The sequence below is a fragment of the Gasterosteus aculeatus genome, chromosome 8 (genome assembly GCF_964276395.1).
Source record: "Gasterosteus aculeatus chromosome 8, fGasAcu3.hap1.1, whole genome shotgun sequence".
NCBI lineage: Eukaryota > Metazoa > Chordata > Actinopteri > Perciformes > Gasterosteidae > Gasterosteus > Gasterosteus aculeatus.
In genome coordinates, this window is record NC_135695.1 from 18,366,733 (window position 1) to 18,389,213 (window position 22,481).

At 48.3% G+C, this 22,481-nt stretch overlaps 3 protein-coding genes across 8 annotated transcripts; 1 reads left to right on the forward strand and 2 right to left on the reverse strand.

Moving 5' to 3' along the window:
- Nucleotides 1–186: 186 nt before the first annotated feature.
- elovl1b (ELOVL fatty acid elongase 1b) lies at nucleotides 187–9,484 on the forward strand. 4 transcript variants are annotated; one of them, XM_078108542.1, is made up of 10 exons: nucleotides 196–491; nucleotides 695–729; nucleotides 876–4,809; nucleotides 7,242–7,344; nucleotides 7,416–7,606; nucleotides 7,712–7,792; nucleotides 7,884–7,940; nucleotides 8,021–8,126; nucleotides 8,459–8,595; nucleotides 8,729–9,484. In XM_078108542.1, the coding sequence occupies exons 4-10, from the start codon at nucleotides 7,266–7,268 to the stop codon at nucleotides 9,023–9,025; spliced, it is 948 nt and encodes a 315-aa protein (XP_077964668.1). In that variant the 5' UTR covers nucleotides 196–491; nucleotides 695–729; nucleotides 876–4,809; nucleotides 7,242–7,265; the 3' UTR covers nucleotides 9,026–9,484. The 4 variants fall into 4 exon arrangements, with proteins under 4 accessions (XP_040041266.1, XP_077964668.1, XP_077964670.1 ...); XM_078108544.1 differs by lacking the exon at nucleotides 876–4,809; XM_040185332.2 differs by lacking the exons at nucleotides 695–729; nucleotides 876–4,809 and having other exon boundaries at nucleotides 187–491.
- A 754-nt stretch (nucleotides 9,485–10,238) lies between these two features.
- zfyve9b (zinc finger, FYVE domain containing 9b) lies at nucleotides 10,239–17,724 on the reverse strand. The gene is made up of 16 exons (XM_078108528.1): nucleotides 17,451–17,724; nucleotides 15,427–16,268; nucleotides 15,245–15,344; nucleotides 14,973–15,169; nucleotides 14,783–14,894; nucleotides 13,959–14,081; nucleotides 13,648–13,803; nucleotides 13,305–13,532; nucleotides 13,118–13,200; nucleotides 12,927–13,031; nucleotides 12,676–12,826; nucleotides 12,173–12,253; nucleotides 11,755–11,917; nucleotides 11,507–11,612; nucleotides 11,111–11,290; nucleotides 10,239–10,917 (listed from the first exon to the last, which is right to left on the reverse strand). The coding sequence occupies exons 1-16, from the start codon at nucleotides 17,512–17,514 to the stop codon at nucleotides 10,756–10,758; spliced, it is 2,853 nt and encodes a 950-aa protein (XP_077964654.1). The 5' UTR covers nucleotides 17,515–17,724; the 3' UTR covers nucleotides 10,239–10,755.
- A 190-nt stretch (nucleotides 17,725–17,914) lies between these two features.
- btf3l4 (basic transcription factor 3-like 4) lies at nucleotides 17,915–21,267 on the reverse strand. 3 transcript variants are annotated; one of them, XM_040185341.2, is made up of 7 exons: nucleotides 21,123–21,229; nucleotides 20,744–20,850; nucleotides 20,589–20,650; nucleotides 19,642–19,755; nucleotides 19,233–19,434; nucleotides 18,491–18,550; nucleotides 17,915–18,272 (listed from the first exon to the last, which is right to left on the reverse strand). In XM_040185341.2, the coding sequence occupies exons 3-7, from the start codon at nucleotides 20,640–20,642 to the stop codon at nucleotides 18,226–18,228; spliced, it is 477 nt and encodes a 158-aa protein (XP_040041275.1). In that variant the 5' UTR covers nucleotides 20,643–20,650; nucleotides 20,744–20,850; nucleotides 21,123–21,229; the 3' UTR covers nucleotides 17,915–18,225. The 3 variants fall into 3 exon arrangements, with proteins under 3 accessions (XP_040041275.1, XP_040041274.1, XP_040041278.1); XM_040185340.2 differs by lacking the exon at nucleotides 20,744–20,850 and having other exon boundaries at nucleotides 21,123–21,267; XM_040185344.2 differs by lacking the exon at nucleotides 20,744–20,850 and having other exon boundaries at nucleotides 21,033–21,225.
- Between the last annotated feature and the right edge of the window lie 1,214 nt (nucleotides 21,268–22,481).

The following is a 22,481-nucleotide window of genomic DNA, read 5'->3' on the forward strand; positions in this document are numbered from 1 at the left end:
AAGATTAAAGCTGTTAAAAGAGAATAAAGATTGAGGCAGGTGTAGCTCAGGTGACCTTTGTTCGTCACTGCGGGTCAGAATAATCAAGATTTCACAACAACACAACAATAAAAAAAAAATTCTAGATGCCGTGCAGCACATTGCTTACTTTCAAAATATATATATATAGATATAGTGTAGCCTGTTCCAGAGTTTAGACAGGTCCCCTCCCACCACAAGAGGAGCCCAATCACCCGCCGAGTCGTCGACAATCGACACCATACTAGGAGCCCAACTCGTGGCGGTGCAGAGACACAGAAGGAGAGAGAGGGAGGGAGAGAAAGAGAGAGAAAGAGAGAGAGAGAGAGATCACTCCACCTTTTTGTATTCCAGCTGACGCCGAGCGGTCTCTTGTCGTGAGGAAGGTTTCCGCGGAGAGGAAGAGGAAGCGGCTCTGACTTCTCTCTGGCGCCCACGCTGCTTTCGACACTTTCCCTCCGCCTTTATTTCACGTGAGTAACGTTACTTTCTGCAACGTGTTGACTCGACGAGGCTTTAGTTAACTTCAGCTGTGTAAATACAAATTAAGTACAATTTCCCTTTTTTTGTGGAGGGGGGGGTGATGGTTCGCGCTCGCTTCTAATTTCCGTAACGTCACATCAAAGTGTTTCTCATTCAGGTGTCTTTTATTTTGTGTTTTTCTCCTCTTGTGCAGAACTGCTTAGGGCCTTAAACTTAAACACACTTTCTGTAAGTGCAAATCCATATTTATTTATTTTAAAGCAGATTTAATTTCAACACTAACTTGAGTTTGTGTTGCAGCATTTATTGTTTCTCGTCATTTGGCTGCTGTGCTGCGGACAAAGAACTCATTGACATTCACCTTTCTCCATCAGAGGTGTAGCAGAACCCACCTGCAGGCCTGACGCTCCAACTGTTCCGCTTCTAACGGTCCAGCTGCATTCCTGTGTAACACCTCATCTATTTCACGCTCCTTGTGACATTTTACTTCACTCGGTGGCAGAGTTTTGTGTATTTACCGGGCCGGCCTGTTAATGTGGTTACCCTGGGTCAGAGGTGATGGAACCATCATCCCCGCAGAGCTCAAGCTACTTATCAAATGATACATATTTACATACATAGCGACAGGAAGGGGAGGAGTTGAACTTTGGACCGAGTGATTCTGAATGCGTGAGTAAATATTGGCGTTGTATGATAATGTTTAATAACTCTGGTACTTTTATCGGCCGTCCTTGATTGCTGCGACAGCATTGGTCACGCTCGACTCTCGTTTAATTTTGCCGATGCGGGAGAAAGACAGAAGCACGACCTCGTCCCTGCAATGCATGCTGGGGAAACTACACTGAGGGTGAAATTGTGGGGTTTTATTCACACAACAAAGCAAAATGTTACCTGTGAATTTGCTCCAGAGGAAATGACAGTGCTTTGAACCTCGTAGGACGGGATTAGGTTGACACACGCATATCCCACAATGCACCTGGCACCTGTTTCTTGAAGGCCCCGTGTTCCCAGGGCCCTTATTGATGGTGTCCTAAGGAAGGTTGTGGATCACTGGCTGTGTGTAGACATGTCAACATTAGCTGTGGCCCAAGGTCAGAGAGCCCAGGTGGACCGTGCAGGTAACGTAAACACCGCGGCGGCATGCCGGGGGGGGCGTCTATCGCTCAACCGCTGCCTGCTGTTATAGTGTATAATCTTCTTGAGTCAACACTTTACAGCCAGCGAAAATGTTTCTCTTGAAACCACGTTTCTTTTATGTCGGTGAATGGCTTTGCCAGGTAGTACGTGGTGCACGTTTCCCTCCCCACAAAGTCTAATCCCCGACCCGTCTACGAGTCTCTCTTAGGACGTGTGGTGGCTGTTTTTTTTCGCCGACTGGTTTTTGCATCCAGTGACACACCTGGTGTGAGCGAGGAACGTCTTCCAATGGCGGGGAAATGGAGTTTTTGCACCGGCGATGTTGTGAAGTATAATGGCAGATTGTATGTGTAGGTTGTTTGAGGCGTGGCGGAGGCGTAATGGCCCTCCTATGTAAATCCTGCTTAAGCATCCTCTCACATTACTAAACTACCCGGATACTAAGTGCCGCCAGCTTATGTAAAGTTAAGGGTACTTTTTCCCACTTAAATGCTTTATATTAGCTGATTGCTTGTACCCAAAGACACATTTCTTTGCCTTGTTTGAGTTTATTGATCTCCATATTCTCAATCTCAGTATTTTGAGTACAATTTTTCACTAAATGAAGGGAAGTGATGGACAACACCTGCGTTGGTACAATTCAAAATTGCCCTGAATGCGTGGCCTAAGCAGACAGATTGAGTCCTCGGCTATAACCGCTCCTTTGCATTATTCTTTGCAACATTGAATCGAACTGGTTGCTGCACCTTTGCTCCTCACTGGGGTGCGACGTGCTGACTCGATGTGCTGACTCACGTCTGCTGCACCTGCTGAGCTGCCGCTCGGTGCCGCTGACGGCTGCAGCCGGAGGCACCGTGTGTTCCAGGTTCTCCTGAATATCTCTCAGGAACAACTGAGGGGCAATTTTCTTCAAATCTGGGTCAGAGTTCAGCCTGGACCTCAGGCTAACTGAACAGAATGTGCTGGTCCTCGCAAAACACGTTTTTGGCCGCAGCTAAATAAGGATTTATGCGCTAATGAGGATATTTTCTCATTAGTTTCACCTTTCGAAAAAAAGAGACGAAGAGACCCACGGAGGCTCCATTGTTGTTGTGGATTATTCCTGACACCCGAGTCGTCGAGGCCTGCAGAGGGCTCAGGGAGGGAGGGGGGCAGAGGGAGAATTAACCCGGTGTTTAGCAACAGGCCACGTCTGTGCACTCACAGGTGTGATACTGCTCCCCACACACACCTGATGTCAAAAAGGCTTCAATCCAATACGGTATTCCTGTGTCTGTTATACATTTTATTTATTGAACAAGCTTAAATGTAGTTACTGAAGAGCTGTTATTGATTTTTACAGAAAATCTCATTTGTGATCATTTATTACAGTTTGTAAAATAATATGAAAGTCACACCAGATGTTTTTACTTGAAAACAACTTCACTAAAACCTGTAGATCCTGTAGAAGACCAAAAGTATATCCCTATATCTTATATCAGCTGACGTGTTGGAGTTTTATTTAGCGGTTCTGCTGACAGGAGAAGAGCTTTGGACACACTGAACAAGTGTTCAGTTGAATATGTCTGATTATGTTTCACAATGGCTGCCCCTCCTCCTCCTCTTCCTCCTCCTCCTCCTCCTGTACCTCCAATTTCTCTCTCTCTCCTAGTCCTCATCTCTTTTTCCCCTAACTTACCTTTTGCCCTGTCTAATAATGGCGTCCACATTATATAGCAACCAGTTTACCAAACTCCTCTATAAAAATAAATATTTTTATTTGAATGACAGGAGGATTTACGCTTGTAGGACGTTTCAGGACCACCCAACAATAAGCATCGCGTCTTTGCTTCTGTAACCAACAATTATTACTCCACAGTAATAACAACCCACTTGGGTTTGTGTAATTCAATCATTTATTTTGCGCCACCAACACAAATAGTTCTGCAGCTCGACTGTTTCCGGGCAACACGCAAACATTTCCCTGCACACGAGTTCTACACATTTACCGCAGGCCAGCGACGCGTATCTTGCACATTTATCTCTCGTCTGTCCTTTAATTTTGGCTGTTGTCATGGGAACGCACCCGTGACCTCAGCGTGTCCGGGACGTCTTTCTTCCTCCTCCGTCTTTTTCGTGACGGCCGTCCAACATCTAAAGCAAATGTAATTTGTTGAAAAATGCCTGATATGCCATCAGCCTTATCTTCCTTTCAGATAATTTATTGACAAGGAACTTTTTTCTCCTGTTACATCATTTGACCCGAGACCTTGAACTCGTCAGCAAAGTCAGCAGATCATCGATTATGTAGGACTTGACCTCTGAAACCGCTTAGACTTCATCAGACCTGATAACTGTTTCCGATATGTTCTAGTATCTAGTGATCTGCGGCCGAAGGACAAAAGCAAATTTCTTGGCATGAAATGTAATCACCACAATAACACGCCCCCCCCCCCTCGCAGCGATCCTTCTGCTCTGCCGTTATGTTTAAGCTCCCCGGCTCCCGATGCATTCAGCGACTCGTTCTCCTCCGTGTTCTACTGAGGTTCCGTGCGGAGCGAACACGTGGCCAAATATTCGTCCGGGTTCGAGAGCCCGATGCCGGGGGCCCAACAATGGGCCCCTTCACGAGAACAAAGTGTCCTCTGATTTCTCGCCTGCGTGAATAATATTACCAGCCCACCCGAAAACGTACAGGGGACTCGGGAGTTGTGTGTGTGTGTGTGTGTGTGTGTGTGTGTGTGTGTGTGTGTGTTTTCCTTCTTCAGGGCCACAGGAGAGAAGACGGTGGGAGGGGCCGTCTCTGCCTTGTTGAATTCAGGGCGGTGGTCACAGAGTAGTGATCTTAAAATCAGGGCCGGTGGTTTAAATAGGGGGGCCCCATCTCAATCTTCGCCACCTCCCCCCTCCCCACCCCCGCCCGCCCCCTGGCCGCGCTCCGTCCCCACCGCTCGCTCCTTCTGTGAGCTGGTTATTCATCCACCGTGTGAGTCAGGGAGGGTGGGGAATCGGAAGACCGCTGTACCAGTCACACTCCGTTTACAGTACTCGCTCTCTCCCTCCCTCTGTCTCCCTCCCTCTCTCTCTGTCTCTCTCTGCTCTTTTCCCGTATCGCTTTGCCGTCCTCCCAAAGCAAGAATCCACTCTGGCTTTTGATGATTTAGGGTGGAAAGTGACTCCGGTCTCAAGGAGGTAAGTTGCACATGTTTACACAGGACGGGCTCACGCGTCGAGCGGCTCGGGGGCCGTTTTTGAGGAAATGGGGCTCCGGTTTCATAGCAGATACTTTGCTCCTTTTTTAGTTTTGGTTCATCATTAACTTCCAACTCGCGAGCGTGAACCTTTTTCCATCCCAGTGATTCATTGACCTTCTCACAGTAGCCCCCTCCCCTCCCCCCCACTCTTCTATAGCTCCCTTTTGGTAGATGTAAGCCGGCCACGGCGCTGACAAGGAAGTCTAAGAGTGACCTAAAGGGGACGTACCGGAGTAGCTGTTTTTTTCTCTTCTTTTTTCAAATGATTGTAAAACACTAAACTGGAGTAGCTCGGGGCTGTGCATTTCTGACATTCCTCTCGAGTGACAGAAGTCGTTCCCTCGAGGGAGTGCGGTCACGTGTCTGCAGCTCCGTGGCTTCGCTCCCTCGAGGGAATGAAGCGGCGGCGGCGGGGTGCGGAACCCTCCCACACGTATGCGCATGTTCCCCGCGTGGAAGTACTGCTGGCTGAGCGGCGCTCCGCCTTTTTACTTGCTGGAGATTGAAATCAGTTCGCTGATCCCATGAGGTTTGAGGTCTGAGCTAATGGGATAGAAGAAGAAGTGCCGTTTGTTGTTGCTTGTGAAGCGGTCTCTGCCGGCTGATGGTGAAACTTCCTTTTCCATTTCTTCACCTAGAACTTTAAAAAATACAGACTTTTTTTCCCCTTTTTCCCTCCGAGCATGCATGATCACAAGACTGTCCTCCTGACTCGCACACTCAGTTTTATTATGGTCTGTATTCCCTTAAACCTTCCCTCTCAAGTCAGTCACATGTTGCGCTTTGAACACCAAAACTGGGAGATTCATAACCAATAATAATAATAATCCCACAGGGATCTAATTCCTAAAGTGGCTTTTAATAAATAACCTTCTACGCCATGTAACTCTTCAGCATCTTCCCTCAGAACAAGACAGTCTCTCTCCCCATCAGACGGTTGTGATGGCGCTCGTGTTGAAATGCGAGGCGCCCGACAGAAAACCTCAAAAACAACCGCCGCGTTTTGCGTAAGAGTTTCCTGAACTTGTCAAGTCATGTATCTGGTCTGCTGCACCCGAAACGACACCCTCATTTCCACCTCCCGGTGATGGCGCGCAGGGGCCGTGCGAGACCACAGGGCCGCAGTTAAAGTCGTCACCTTTTTGTGACGCAGGGAAGCTCGGTCAGCCGCGCAGCCGTCACAGATTGTTCTGGGATGCTGAACTCGATCACCTGGAGGCTTCAGGCGGGAGATCCGCCCGACGGATACGGCGCTGACGCCGTTGCTACGTGGTTAGCGCTGTAAAAAAAACTGCACGGGGGAAATTCGGAGAAGGAAGATGATGTAATCTGTTCACACTGTAGCTGTGCACTGTTCAGAATCACCTTTGACTTTGACACAATGAATGCACAAAATGTGAACCCAAGCACCCCAACGGCGGTATTATTTGTACAAATATGCTTTCGAGTTTACTTTTTTTTTTCTTTCTCGATGTCACTGCAAGTTTGTTCTTGATGTCGTCAGATAACGTGTGGCCTAGAACACAAGTAGCAGATACAAAGTACCGATTGCAGAGCCAGTTTGACACCCTGTGATAACAAAACGGAACTTAAAAATTGTACACTGAAAGCAACTAAACCGCCATAAACTTGCATCCAGCTCCATGTCGCATATCTGTTGTTTGCTCCTAAAAATATCTCCTTCCTTTCTTTGTGCGTCACTTCTCACCTGCCTTGAAATAACCGCCTGGTAACGATATTGGCTTAAGGCGGGTCGGGCCGTTCTTTACGCCTCAGGCAGTGAAAAGATTGTACAACAATAGCGTGGGAAGAGAATGCCGCGCCCCGCCGGTCCTCTACTTTGGGAATACACTTTGCACCCCACACGGCAGACCTTCTGTCAACAGGAACATTTACAGGTCCGATAAACCACAGCGACGTCTTCTGCAGGGTCCGTTTGATAAAAACGTTTTTCTACACGTCAAGAAAAAGACTTTGATGCCGGTGGGAGGGCTCAGCGCTTTGTGTTTTTTACTGTGTTGAGCTTTCCGGTTTTTGTTCCCAGTCGGGTTCATTTGAGGAGTCATGAGGTGAAGACACAAAAGCCAGCAGAGTGCCGCCCTGCTGTGTGATGCGACGTCCTCCCAGTTCCTTGTAGCACATGTTGGATGAGCATCCTGGCATTTTGGTTGGGTGTGTTTTGCTTTTTTTGTCCGACGAGAGAAGAGCTGCTGGGTCTCACACTACATCTGGATTGAGAGGACGTGTCTGAGATGTGCTCCCAATTTTACTCTTTGGTCATTAAAAAACAAAAAAAGGCCAAAATACGATCTTTGAGGCATTGGCCAGATGAAATTAACAATGACCTCGTTGTTGTTGTTTTTTCTCCAGATAATTTGGTCACAATAATTCAAGATGGCAAACATGCTTCAGAAGGTTCAGGAGATTGGCTCGCACGCCATGGACATCTACAACTACCTCTTGGCAGGAATTGGTAGGTTTAAACTGAATTCAATAGATCGCTCTATGCTTTTGTTTTCTGACGGGGTTTTTTTTATTTCCTAGATCCTCGGCTGAAGGAATATCCAATGATGCAGACTCCTATTCCCATGTCCGCAATATTGCTGTGTTACCTCTTCTTTGTACTGTACCTTGGGCCGCGCACAATGGCCCATCGGAAGCCCTTCCAGCTGAAGGAAGCCATGATAGTCTACAACTTCTCGCTAGTGGCACTTTCGATAATCATCGTCTACGAAGTAAAACGTTGTTAATTCAAGTCTCCAACGTTTAAAGATCCCTTTTTTTTTTACACATTGTAACATTTCACATAAATGTTCATTTGTGTATTTCTGATATTCTAGTTCCTGATGTCTGGTTGGGCCACAACATATACCTGGCGATGTGACCCGGTCGATACGTCCAACAGTCCTCAAGCACTTCGAGTAAGTCCCCCTCTCGTGATCATTATGCACCACTTGGTTTCCCATGATGTGGAAGGATCATTTCACATCAAGGGTTCTCCTCCCTCACCAGATGGTCCGAGTGGCCTGGCTGTTCTGGTTCTCCAAGATCATTGAGCTCATCGACACGGTGGGTTCAGCCTTTCTACCCGACTCACCTTTGGTCGCCGTAGTTCGGATTCGACCTGATCGACAGCCTCTTTTGTTCAGGTCTTCTTCGTGTTGAGGAAAAGGCACGGCCAGGTCACCTTCCTTCACATCTTCCACCACTCCTTCATGCCCTGGACCTGGTGGTGGGGAATCGTCCACGCTCCCGGTGAGCACACGTTAACGATGACTTGAATTGCCAAATGGTTTGAAGATTATTAACAGCTGAGCAATGACAGCGCGGCGGCTTTTATTGTCATTGAAATTGTGCCCGTAAACCAACGTTGTGGATGTTGACCTCTGCAATCAGCAACGCTTTCCTCCACTTGGCTTCTGCTCTTATTTTTTCTCAACCCTGTGCCGGCTTGATTTATTTATGACTGTTTAGTCATGAGAAGATGATTAACTTAAGAGCCTCCGACCTGTCGGATCAAGAATGTAACTGTACTCTGATTCTCGTGCTACTTGGCTTCATGCAGCTTGTGTGATTCTTGCCCCCAGGTGGAATGGGATCTTTCCACGCCATGGTGAATTCCACCGTCCACATCATCATGTATTTCTACTACGGCCTTTCTGCTGCTGGACCGCGCTTCCAGAAGTTCTTGTGGTGGAAGAAATACATGACTGCCATTCAGCTGGTAGGGACACCCTCTACTCTGGACGCACTTTTCTCTGTCGTTTCTTGTTCTCCGGGTTTGTTTTTTAGTTTAAGGCCTCTGCTCCCAGAGCTTTGAGACAAATCCATCTGAGGGGCTGGTTCCTTCCCAACAGATCCAGTTTGTCCTGGTGTCCCTCCACGCTACCCAGTATTACTTCATGGAGAGCTGCGACTACCAGTTCCCCATCCTCATCCACCTCATCTGGATGTACGGAACCTTCTTCTTCGTGCTCTTCTCCAACTTCTGGGTCCAGGCTTACGTGAAGGGCAAGCGGTTGCCAAAACAGGGAGCCGAGCAGCGCCCGAACGGCGCGGCCGCCCACGCCAACGGCATCGACCACGGAGCAAGCAACGGCGCCGCTCGCCACGAGAACAGCGGCAGCCACCTGAGCAAGATGAAGAAGGCCTGAGGCGGCTGGGATGAACCCGTTTGAAACTACTACGGATTCCAAAGACTTGTGTTTCTTTTCCCGTTATTAGTTTTAATCGCACGACTCGGGGGAAATGACGTGGTCAATGATTTCCACAGTTGACCTCCAAAACTTTTGCTTTGTTTGTTTGTTTGTCGAGCTTGAGTTGGGGAACCAATTGTATGAAGAGAAGATGTTTTTGACCAAAATATTATCTTCACTGATGTTGCAACGGGCTTCTGGTTCAGCGTCACACTGGTATTCACCCCACATGCCTTCACTACTTCTGACCCCCACATCGCACTGACCTCCCCCCGATGACAGATAACTGTACAGTTTCTATCAAACTTATAGTTTTACATCAAACAAAATAACTAATGTGTATTGGTTTAGACTTTCAAAATTTTGTTATATTGTGTATTTAAAATTAAATGCCAATAAATTTTATTTTTAATTATCTTACGTTTTTCATGTGGCAGTATTTTCGACCGCAGTAAAAGTGCTGTGTGTGTGTGTGTGTGTGTGTGCTGAAACATTTGAGTTGTGAAGACTAGCTGTGTTTCAACAAAGAAAAGTATTTGTGTTGCGAGCTGAAGCCTCTTGTCTCGGCCATCTCAAGTATGTGGAGCCAGTAGGAGGTCCAACAAGAGCTCCATTCTGCCTTGTTAGGGGGGGAAAAAAAGAAAATCATTGTTACGGGGCAGAGAGAAAACAAGTATCCTGCGGACCGGATCTCCTCCCATCGCCACCGACCACGCACGGGTTCATCAGGTTCACAAATGCCATCATATTAGCGCTCATTGAAATTGAGTTATTTAGGTCCATTCAGCTTGAACATGAATGCGAGCTGAATAAGCCACAGATCCAGTTAAATAGTCCCTTTGTTTCAGGCAGCTATTCCTCAATTGCAACTTGTCACAGCTGTAAACTAACCCTCCTAACAAGTTGATTCAAAAAACCTAATTATTTGATTATATTCTACAGTTAAATGTAATTTATAATCGTCTCAATCCAAACTGAACTTTTTTTTTCTCTGTAGACTGACTTATCAAAGTGAAAGAGCGCATTTGTGACATGTGCCCTCTTCATCTGCCACATGGTAGTTTGAACTAATCTAGTGTAGTGGACAAAAATGAGGGCAAGATTCCAATATGTGACGTAGAAGTGAACTGCAAGTTAAGTGAATGTGTTCGTAATGAACTGATAGTCACAGTAACTGTTGCAAGTTTAATTCCAGGCCAACATTACATTTCATGAGCAATCAGGTAAAATACAACTGGTATGAAAACATCCTCTAGGCATTCGCTCTGTGCATTAGATTGCTGCAGATTTACTGTTCACTAAGTCCTTTTCTCTTTGCTTTCACACTGTGGGGCTAAAGGAATCCTCCACCCGGGGGGGGGGCGGCATTGGACATTACGACCTGGAGGATATCAAGCGATGAAGTTGCTACTGCTGTACAATGTACAGTGATCTGATGGCCCATCCCAGGCTTCATGCGTACCCAGATTGTCTGCTGCAGGGTGAGATGAGGAAAAAAAAACCACTGAGCACTTCTCTCTACTGGTGAGGAGATGAGATGAATGCAGACCCTGGATGTGGTGCGGTTCGCCCTCTTTCCAATGCTCTTATTGCCCTGAAACCGTCGGCAGCAGTGATGAGAAGTGCCAGGGACGGAGTTGTGGTCGGGGGTTTGAAGAGATGAAATTAGTGGAGTGAGAGTGTCTCTCTTAAGTGATGTTCTCCAGGATGTAAAAGATGAACTCCATCACGATGGGCTCGTCGCCCCTCTTGCGCCCCCTGCTGTGTATGACTGGGATCAGCACGCTGTCCAGGGCGTTCAGGTACTGAGCCGGGAGGGGAAGCCCGTTGCTCCCAGCCACAAATCCCACCTGGAATCCCAAAAGAAACCTGCAATTAGTTTTACTTTGGCTGCACCAAGGAGCTTCGGCTATAATCTTTACTTGTGATGTTGCACCAGCCAGCGTTTTTTTAGTGGAGGAACATCTGGGGCTGCATTCACGATGCAACCGTATTACAGGAAGGTCGTTACAAATCGTCACCGTGACGGCAAACATTTCTGACCTCTTGGGATTCAAAGGCGACACGCAGCCCCAGCTTGGCCATCCCGTCCTCTTTGAGCAGTTTGAGGTGAGGACACAGCGCCAGGCAAAAGGCCCGAGCGATCCGCTCCGTTAACCGGTCGTGTTCAGCAGAGTCACTCGCCCCCCCCTTGGGCTGATGCCCCCTCTGCAGGAAAAACACCTGCACGGCACATAGAGAGGGTATGCATGTGGAGGGGGCAGTTTGCGATAGACATGGTAAATAATCGTTAGTCCATCAATTTCTTATTTGATGAAGCACTAGGTTGTTTTTGTGTCTCAAAGCGGGGGGGTCTTTGGGGGTTTTGTTTTATGCACAACTCACAGAAATAAATGAGAATAATACATCTAAGGAGCTGGAATCAAAAGAATTTCATACTTCTGTCCAGCGGATGATCTTTCCGTTTTCTTTGTATTCTGACTTCTGAAACATCTTCGTGCTGCAGATGGACTCCATGGATTTCCCGTCGATGGGGCTCACGAGTCTGGAGGACACACGTTTACCACACGGGACGGAAATAAAAGACGTTATCGTCTCAAGAGGCCATTCACTGCGTTTTATTGATCCCTCTAAGCGCAAAAAGCACCGTTCAACCACGTGCACATCAAACACACGGACAGACTCACCCCTTATTCACCAAGCATTTCTCCTCCACCCACTGGACACACACGAGCTCCTGGCTGTCCGATTGGTCGAGCCGTCCGCAGGTGACGGAGTAGTCTTTCATGTCCCGCAGCGAGCGGCGCAGCTCGGCCATGGTTTCCACGGTGATCTGCACCATCAGCCCGTCTGGGTGAGAGGGGACAGCGATACAGGAGAAACACACGAACGGACACACGTACACTCACATGCATCAACATGTACGCACGCTTGGACAAACGGTCTGTTAAAATGTACACAGACACACACATATACACACACATTCTGAATAACGCAGGCTTAAAGCAGTTTTACATGCACTAATTTACTTTTTTCTTTAATAATACAAATATGTAAGCAATGATGTGGAGGTGAACCTGACTCCACTGTGAGCAGACCTCCTACCTTCTACGATGCTGGACTTGGCGAGGTATCCTGCAGACGCTTTCAGCGCACTGCTGAATATAAAAAAGCACGATCCAGTAACTGCAACAACAAAAAGGCAAGGAAGGAAACACCTTTAGACAAACTGTAGCTCCCGATGCTGATACATTAGGTTTATAGCAACACAAAAAAGAAACTGGCCTGCTGTGCCATCTAGTGTTACACGAGAGAACCTCTTTATTTTGTTTTTACTTTAATTCTCCTTTGGGCTCGTTAAAAAAATCTATTCTGTTTATACTATACATCTATTTCCAATACAACTTCATCCATGTTAAATGTTTAAATCCAAGAATGGATTTTGAAGTTGCCGCTCAATTAAATGAAAAATGATCTCTAACATTTCCGTTTCCGCTCCATAAAGCGTTACGGGTTTGCACGTGTCTACATATTTAGCATTTGCTACAGATTCAGTCCAGACTCCACTGATGTCCGCGTGTGCCTCTCAGTAGCCGGCAGTGGCCCACCTTTGCGTGGCTGGTTGTGGATGCTGATGGCCTGGGTTTGGTACTGGCCGTCGTCTCCTTGCACGCAGATGAGGTGGGAGTCTGCAGTCTCGTTGAAGCACGCCCCGATAGCCAGCACGTGCTCGTTTGACTTATTCAATGCCTTCATTAGCTGATAAGAGGGGAGGGCGACACTTGGTTAAAATACTTATGTGTGTTAACAATGATATACCATTGTTCACCCTTTGAGGCGTTTGAAGGCGTAGTCGTACCTCATTATACCCAGTGGTCGGGATCTTTATGCAGGTCCTCTGAGCCTCTAGATCCACAATGAGCCCCGGCACCATCGGCAGGCTGTAGCGGTAATTCCTAAAGTCCTGGAACATGACGGGACAGAACGGGGGAATGTTTGGTCAAAGTTTGGACACCGAAAACGATCTGTAGGAGGTGTTCCAAAACTCACCACTAAGAGTCGCATTATGGTGTGGCCAATTTCCCCAAACAGGGGCTTCCTTGAGCGCACGCTGTACAGAGGACACGGGTAAACTGGAAGCAGAAAGAAGAAAGCTGCTGACTGAAGAGGAACCCTGTAGCGTTACAGACCTGGCACTTCCTTCTGGCCAGGGTGGGGGGGGGGGGGGGGGGCTTACATCTGTATTCGGCCCCCAATCGCAGCACGAGGCGCAAGGGAAAGGCTTTGGCCCAGGCCACCTCTGCTCTGTGGACCAGCAGGCCAAAGAGGTACGGCTGGTTCGGCAGAGGCAGACCTTGAAGGGACTGGAGGGTGGAGCGCAGGTACAGGAAGCCCGCGTGCTCCTCGCTGCCCAGGAAGCTGCCGCCGCCGAACAAGGACAGCGACAGGTGCTTCACCACCTTTCCTGCACAGATACAGAGGGGGGGGGGGGGGGGGGAAAGGTTGCAGAATATAACACATCACTTTCGTTGGAAATTCCAGTACGTGAGCATTTCACCCTGCGTGCGTGCGGCTCTGACCTGTGAGGGCGTCCCTGTACAGCTGGATGATGTGGCTGAAAATGTCTTTGGGGAAGCTTTTCTCTTCAGGCAAACACTGCAGCAGCAGCACCACCTCCGCCTGGCCCACGGCGTGCATTCCCTTTGTCGTCACGCACCAGCACTTCCTGTTCACATCTGGCACGCAATCAAGGCAAATACCTCAGAGGTCTACAAGGACAGTTTATTTACGAGAGCAACCTTTTTGTAGTCAATAACAATGAACAGTTTCATTTAACAGGTGTACAATATGCTGTGTTGTTTGAGGAAAACTTCAATCAAAAGAGACATACAGTTGACCAGCTTGACCATTGCCAGCAGGTTGGCGTTGAGGACGAACACCAGGGGCTTGGGCCTGCCACTCTCCAGCTCCTGGATGAGCAGCATCTCAGAGGGCTGCTCCTCCACAGTATAATCTGAGGGACAAAGACGAAGCAACATTGCTGGATCTTCCACTGCTTTGGCTTTGAGCCGTCGCGGAAACTTACTTTTCAGATGCTGTAGCCTACTTTGATCCATAGTCGGTGGACACTGTGACTTTAAAGACGATATTTGAAGATGAACGCCTGTGCGTCCTCTGAGCCCTGGTCTAGTTGAGTGGGAAGGGCAGGTTTGTTTTGTTAATACCGTTCTTTTTAAACGCCCCCCCCCCCCCCCCCCCAGCAGGGCGGGATGCACGTTGTCATTAACAGCAAAGTGATGACCCTCACTGAGCAGGCCCCTCCCGCGAGACGCCTTATGGCTATATTAAATAAACCTATTTTAAGTAATAATGTGTAATCTTCCCTCGTGTAACCATTTAGGTACGTTTACTCTCTATTGGGTACTTTGAGATTTGATTTACTGTGAAGTTTCCTGTGGCGATTGTGGTTTGTAAACTAGTATCTATGCATTCGGGGCTGTAGCGATAATGGCCGGCTACTTGACTTGAATTTTAAGTGGAAATGATCAAGAAATATAAACACTAATCCTACGATATCTTATTGTAAACAATCCGCTCATCAATATTGTTCTGTAGAAAGCTGCTGTCTCTTCCTTTGCTCCTCCACATTGTGACTTTCCCCTCGCCTCACGCTGACCTTTGACCCCCCCCATAGCGGGATGGAATCTGCCTTACCTCCTTTGACTCCCGTGGAGGTGAGGATGGGTGGCAGGCCTTCCAGCGGGATGAGGTTGGCAGAGCTGCCCACTAAAGCCGCGGTGCCCCAGCCGTACGGACCACAGGCCTCCTAGAGGAGGTGGGAGGCGGAGGACTGAGCCCACGTTCTGACTAGCGACAGATCATCGGCAGACATGTTGATATTTACGTTGGCGCCCGTCCTGTGTGGCCGAGAGGCTCTCCTGGTCTGCGGTGAACTCACAGGACTTCCAACCAGGCCGCCGAGCGCCCGTCTCATCAGCGGCGAGGCCCCTCTGACGGGCGAGGTCGGAGCAGACTCCGACTGCCCGCTGGGGAGGATGTCATCTGCAAACCACACCCTCCTTCTTCCCCTTGGAGGTGTCCCTGAAGAGAGGACGAAGGATTACTGAGGCAGAGTTCCATTTCAAAAGCTGCGAACTGAAAAACAAAACTGCTCACTTTTGTCCAGGGTTGAATGACAGGAAACACAAACTCGTCCCTCCTTGCCGTCCAGATGTGTGAGTCTGAACTTCAGGTTGGAGCAAAGCGCACAAAAAACCTGCCGGTACCCAAAGCGCACGGGGCACGCATCAACTGAGAACCACATTTTATGCACAAATAGAAACGTTCACTCTCCTCACCTTCCCGCAAGCGCGGCAGTGATGCCTCCTCTTGGTAAACGTGAACTTGACCCCGCACTTCATGCAGACCTGCGCCTGAGCATCGGGGACCCACACGGGGGCCACCTCGCCGAGGACGGCGCCCCGGTCCTTGGACAGAATGCCGGCGGGGCTCAGCTCGTTGTCGGGGTCCGGAGGAGAAGCTGCACAGTCGCCCATTGCTCCCTCCCCACCGGCCGCCTGGGCCCTGCCCGTCTCATCTCCTCCGTTACATCCGAGGGCCTTGAACTGGCCCTGGAGCTCCTTGGACCACCTGTCACGTGACTCGTCGCGCGAGGGAGCGGCGGGCGGTCCTGTCGCCTCCGAGCCGCAGGACTGCTCTTGCTGCTCCAGCCTGCTCTCCTCCAGCTCCTTCTCCTCAACCACGGACTCCTCCTTCGAGGGGAGATCCTGGGGCTTCTTCTTCTTCCTCTCCTCCTCCTCCTTTGCAGCCTCCTTCTCTTCTTCCTCCTCCTCCTCCTCTACCTCCGGCCACGCTGCCACTGCAGGGCTCAGCACCAGTGGGCCGGGAGACTCCCTGAAACAACTCTCCCCCCACATGGAGATGGCGGTCACGGTGCAGCTGCCTTCCTCCAGCCGGGAGGGTGGAGCGGTTTTGGCAGGATGCTCGGATGGCTTCTCCTCACATGGCCCCGAGCCGTTTGTGACGGACGCGTCAGACGAAGCCTTAGACGGGGATTCTGGTCTTATTTGCCCACAACCCAAACCCGGTTTGGAGACGTCGCCATCTTTAAGCACCAGCACACAGGGTCGGTTCAGCCAGTGGCGCTTGGTGTCCCGGAGAGACAGATTGTCTCCTTCATCTGTGTCGAAGGAGAGCACGATTACCACCGACACGTGTCCATCGCTCCTTCTGTCATGCACACACACACACACAAGTTTTACTGCTTGTTAATAACGACTTATGTGGGAAATGTTCACATGTGCTAAGTGGCCATTTAACAGCGTGCGAGAATCGAATTCATCGCCCTGAACACACCTCTCTGCGTTCAATCATCATGAGAGGCAGCATCAGCACTCAGTCGCCCTTGAGAGAACAGGGTTGGAAATAAGAGGTGTGCTTGTGAATTAAACATTGATGTGAAAACCAATCGCAGCTGTGTGTATAGTTGATGACACCAACACAGCTGCCGGTTCCCCCTCGAGAACCAAATGTCCAATAGTGCTTCTGTGTTTGATTGGCTGACCGCCCAAATATTAACATGAGGATTAACAGACTTTATTCGCCCATCTACTGTTTGTCTCCTGGTGGCTCCAAAGACAAAGTGATAATGATGGTGATAATAATTCTGATCCTGAACGCTTCACCCTCAAATTGTAGTGAGGCCAATAACCATCACAGTTCATTATAACGCACCCGTGAGTTAACGTGGTGCTTTTACTGAGCGGCTGAGTTATGAACCGCTAAGAGGAATTCAAACAGTCAGAAATCACCCCGCGGTTCCGGCGTGTGTTTGACGGAAAGGTTCAAGTCTCCAGGGTTGAGCTGCATTGCAGCTGCCTTGTAACAGGGAGGCGCGCCGCGTCGCCGCCGCTGCTGGGGGGGGGGGGCTGAAGGGTGGGGGTCTCCCGATCCGGCTGACAGGAGCCACCGCTTCCCGGGACGGTGACGCATTCAACACACGCGCAAATGTTTATTTTGCCGCCCGCGGGGCACACCAGAGGCCGGCGGCAATGCGACACTCGGCACGGACACCCCCTCCGTTACACCAGCCCCCCCCCGCCCCACTAAACACCCCCTGAGCGAGGCTCGCGGAGAACGGTGCGTGTTTGTCGGCACCCTGGGGAATGTGCGCAACACTTCTCTCGCGCGCGTTCCGGATGATGCGGAATACGCGCGCGGCAGAAATGCTGCATCAGCGTTTCCCCCCCCCCCCCGGTGACAAACACGAGATGCGCTGTATCATCACCGTGCAGCGCTCAGGAAAAATGAATGGGGAGAGCGGCAGATGGGTGTGTGTGGGGGGTAAAGAGTCGATTCTTACCCTCGGTTACTGCCCCCAGGAGGCTTTCATTCTCGTCATCCCGCGCGGAGAAGAACTTCAGCATTTTCTCCCCGTTACACGCGGCTTCCCAGCAGCAGCAGCAGCAGCAGCAGCGCCTTGCCGCGTTGGGATGATTTCGCCCCCTCCACAAACCCTTCTCAGTGATCCCCCTCCTCCTCCTCCCCCCGCGTGTCTTTCTCTCGCTCTCTCTCTCTCTCTCTCGCTCTGCGGCTCTTTGAAGAAACTCAAGAGGTGTGCAGAAATGTCCTGTCCTCCCCCCACCCCCCCAGCACCGCGCGCAGGCCAAGACAACACGAGCCAAGACGCCAGATGTGCATAACCTGTCCTACAGGACATCACGTTTATACACACATATATTGTTAGTGCAACATGCATAGTTGAAATCTTCATCTTGGATGAGAAGCATTCATATTTACACAATTGTCAATGAGCACAGCACCATATAAAAAATGTTAATCACCTTTATTTCGTTCCTTAATCAAAAGCCTTAAGACTCGCTTTAATGACCGCTGTGATCCTGACAGTGACTGGTGGAGGGATTCGACCGTTTACCCGCGAAGGGAGTATTTTTATTTGTTTTCAAGTGCACAGGCCAGTCTGACTGCGACATCCTTGGGTCACTGTTGAATAGAAAAGTCTCTGGTTGGTTTCGGGTGGGGTCGGCGTCTGATACGTCTGGATGACTAGACAATAAAAACACCGGAGGAGGTCGCTTGCTTGGTTCGCACGTGCGCGCCGGCGAACTCCACGTGTGTCAGTTCGCCTCGTCCTTTGACGCTTCGTCGAAGTTCTCCACCAGATCTGCAGAAAAATACCACATTGTGCGTTATTGCATTTGAAGACAAAATGTTACAACTCAACGAAATGGTATCAGGCTGAATTATTTTATTCAAGGATTAGAGTAGGCAAAACACCACTTATGCAAAGCAGATCTCCTTCGTCTGAATAAATAACAGACTTGGCATTATGCAAATTATTAGAAATTTGCTTTTAGACTTTAGATATCTAAAAGCACGCACCTGGAACATCATCGTCCTCTTCCTCGATGTCCTCTGCCTTCGGAGCCTGGCTGTCAAGAGCTGAGATAAAATGTACAAATAAAAAGGAAACACATTAGAACTCAATTGTAAAAGGGATGTAATATTTTGTCAATAAACATTTATGTTTAGGTTTATATTTTATTGTTGTTTAACAAATGCCAGGAAAAAAAAAAAAAAAAGAGCAAAAACAAATGTATTTATTCTACTAACAAATATTTACCGTGTGGCTAAAGACTGATGCAACCCTTTACCTCAGAGACATACACCCCCATTGTTTTTTTTAAAACAATTCAAAGTCAGTGAGCCATCTTTTCACTGGGGGACCAGCTGCTTTATTGCAATGCACATGGGAGCGAATGCTCCTTTCTGCTGCTGTAAATACTCACTAGAGAGGCACATGTAATAATCACAGCTGAAACCAGTCCCCAAATAAATACACTAACACTCCAGTTAGAGTAAATTCTGCTTAAAAAACAACAGTGCCTTGCTGTTTAAGGGCATCATTTGGCCCTCTTGAACGTCATATTACATACATGTGAGCCGTTTTTGAACATTTGCATTGCAAAATCTATACATCTAAAATGGCTTCACACCACAATACGCCACACACCACCCTAATGATCCTAAACCACACCTGTGCTCTCAGCTGCAGATGCCTCACCCTAAATCCTCCCCCTCTTTCGCAGTTATCCCAAGAGGTCAGAGGTCGAGGCACACCCACCTTGCCGAGGGAACTGTTCTGCTAGTTTGCGCAGGCTGCTGAGGCTGTCCGCTCCCAGCTGACTGAGGATGCCGGGAAGCATCTCCGTCAGCTGCTTGTTCTCGGCGTGGCCCGTGATGGCGAAGGTGTTGGCGGACAGGGAGGCCTGAACTTTGGGGTTGTTGAAGTGGATCACGGTGCCGTCGTCCTTGATCATGTTCACCTCGGGAGACAAAGAGCGTTCGCGGTTTAACTGCGCGGGCTGAACGCTGTGGTGTCATGACGTGAGAGGTTGCTCTCACGCGCAGAGTGCAAAGTGGGCAAACAGCAAAGCGGTCAGGTCCACGCGGTGAGAATGCATCTTGTTAAAAAGGGAAAAGAGACACTATGTTCGGGGGTCAATTAGAGAACAAGATCTGGGCAAATGTACCTCCTCAATTCCAGCGATATTGTTGACAGCCAATTTCTTAAGTGAACTCTGTAGCTTCTTGTCATCAGCTGTTGCAGTTCTGTGTACCACCTTCTTCTTCCTGCGTGCAGATCCCTGAAAGAATAAAAGAAGTCGCCATATGTTTTTGTTCAAAATCCATTGGAACTGAAAATTAAAGATATGCGTGAGTTGTTATATTACATGGATGCATAAACATATTACAAACAGCTTTAATGAAAATCCGTTGTTTATAAAACGCTCTCTGGTGGACAAACTTTGTGATGAATTTATCTTTGGTACTTTTGCATCTCCATGTGTCAGTGTCTTCTGCGTTTTTGTGACGATGGCAATTTATCTATACTGAAGTATTGTTCTGGCAGACTTATGTCCAAGTTGACGGTTTCTTTATCTTTTAACTTAACGTTAAAAGCTGTTTTGTTTGTTCGTTACACTTCTTACAATGTTATTCTATCATTTCTTGTCAAATATCTTAATTTAAATTGATGACTTCGGCGTAATCGGACACACTGAGACCATAACACAGCAAGAAGAGCTGCACATATATTTACCAAAAGTGCTTGAATAAGTGTCAGAAAACAGTATAAACACACTCATAACAATTTCCCACAGAACCACATGATATTTTCATGATCTGTTTGACCCTTTGTAACCCGGGATTTACAATATAAGATAATAATAAATAGTTTCCCCTCTGCACACTTTAATAGCAACTCAAATATATGATATTCAAGTTATCATTACTTTTCAATATATTTACATTTCAGCAGTAGTCAGCTGATCTCAAAGGACGGCAAAAATACAATAGTAATATAACTTTTTTGCTGCCAGATGTCTCATAACTTTTGGTCAAGTGTAAATAAAACTCTCATGAGAAAATAACACCTTTACAATCAAAACAAAACACCACCTCCTGGTTGTCAACTTACCTTTCCCCCTATCCGGACCTGGGCTTGAAGTTTTGCCAGTTTTTCTTGATTCATTCTCTCACCTACACAATAAAACCGAAATGAATATTGAATAACAAATACCTTTCACGTGTAAGCAGCTAAAACAAACTTAGCATTCTGCAGCAGCTGCTTGCCCTGTCGACCGTGAAGCTGCAGCAACAACACGAGCCGATCAGACAGAAGTCCAGTCCGGTTCCCCCAGAATCCAGTCCGGTTCCCCCAGAACCCAGTCCAGTCCCCACTGAATCCAGTAACACATGGTCCATCAACAAGGTGAAAGTATTAAAAACACAGGAGGACATTATACCTCTACTCAGACGAGCTCCAAGTTGTCAGTCTGTGTCAGTCAGTGTCCGCGCGCGTGTGTGTGTGTGTGTGTTAAGCAGCTGCAGACATGACAACACAACACGGGGGCCTACAGACCGAACACGGCACGTCACGGCTCGGTTCGGCCCGACAGCTCCCGTCCGACTGCGCAGCGACGAGCACAAATCAACACGTTTCATCCCAAACCTGGTCAAACGTCCACACGGGCGCGCGCTGGGGCGAAAGATGGAGGTAACGAGGAAGAGCTGGCGTCACACACCCATACGGATTTCTGTTCTTCTTCTTCTGTGCTCTGTTTTGTAGCTGCAAGGGTTTGAATGTTGCGCTGCCCCCTGCAGGACGGTTTATGTATTACATCAACAAACGCCTCTTTACCCACTGCCGACTGACTTCACCCGCAACCATTGAGACAATTAATGATTCAAACATTTCTTTAAGATATTGAACTGTGGAAAAGTCTAAAGAAACAAACATATTTAGTTGTTGCTCTTTTTTGTTTGTGAAAAAAAGAATTGTGAATTGAAGCTAGTGTAGCCAAATTACTGTGACGCCCCAAAAGTAACAGTAGGAACTGTAATTATCAAGAGCTCTGTCAACAAATGACAGCTGGCATATTAATCAGTTAGTTATTATGTCTTTGTCATGACCGATACATTGTAAATAATGTAATTATTTGGCATTTAATAGTTAGAAATAGGTTGAAATGGACTCCTAGAATGTCTTTATTTATCTTGCTGCCACACTCTTGACTTCGACCTAACACATTACATTACATTACATTACATTACATGTCATTTAGCTGACGCTTTTATCCAAAGCGACGTACAATAAGTGCATTCAACCATAGGGTACAAACTCAGGAGAACAAGAAACAAGAAAGTGCAATTTCCTCAAATAAGCGAATTTACAATTTGCTATAGATGAGTGACGTCACAAGTACAATTTAAGTGCTGCAATTTGTTAGTCTTTAGTCGAGGTAGAGTCTGAAGAGGTGTGTCTTTAGTTTGCGGCGGAAGATGTGAAGGCTCTCTGCGGTCCTGATGTCTTCAGAGAGCGCGTTCCACCATTTCGGCGCAAGGACAGCGAAGAGTCGAGACCTAGTCGAGTGTTTTGCTCTCAGTGAGGGAGGGACGAGTAGTTTTGCAGATGCAGAGCGGAGAGTGCGGGGTGGGATGTAGGGTTTGACCATGTCCTGGATGTAAGCTGGACCCGATCCATTCACAGCATGGTACGTGAGCACCAGTGTTTTGAACTGGATGCGGGCGGCCACCGGTAGCCAGTGAAGAGAGCGGAGGAGTGGAGTAGTGTGGGAGAATTTCGGAAGGTTGAAGACCAGTCGAGCTGCTGCATTCTGAATGAGCTGCAGAGGTCGAATGGCGGTGGCAGGGAGACCTGCCAGGAGGGAGTTGCAGTAGTCCAGGCGGGAGATGACAAGAGCCTGAATCAGTACCTGCGCTGCCTTCTGAGTGAGAAGGGGACGTATTCTCCTGATGTTGTAGAGCGTGTATCTACAGGATCGCGTTGTCGCAGTGATGTTGGGAGTCA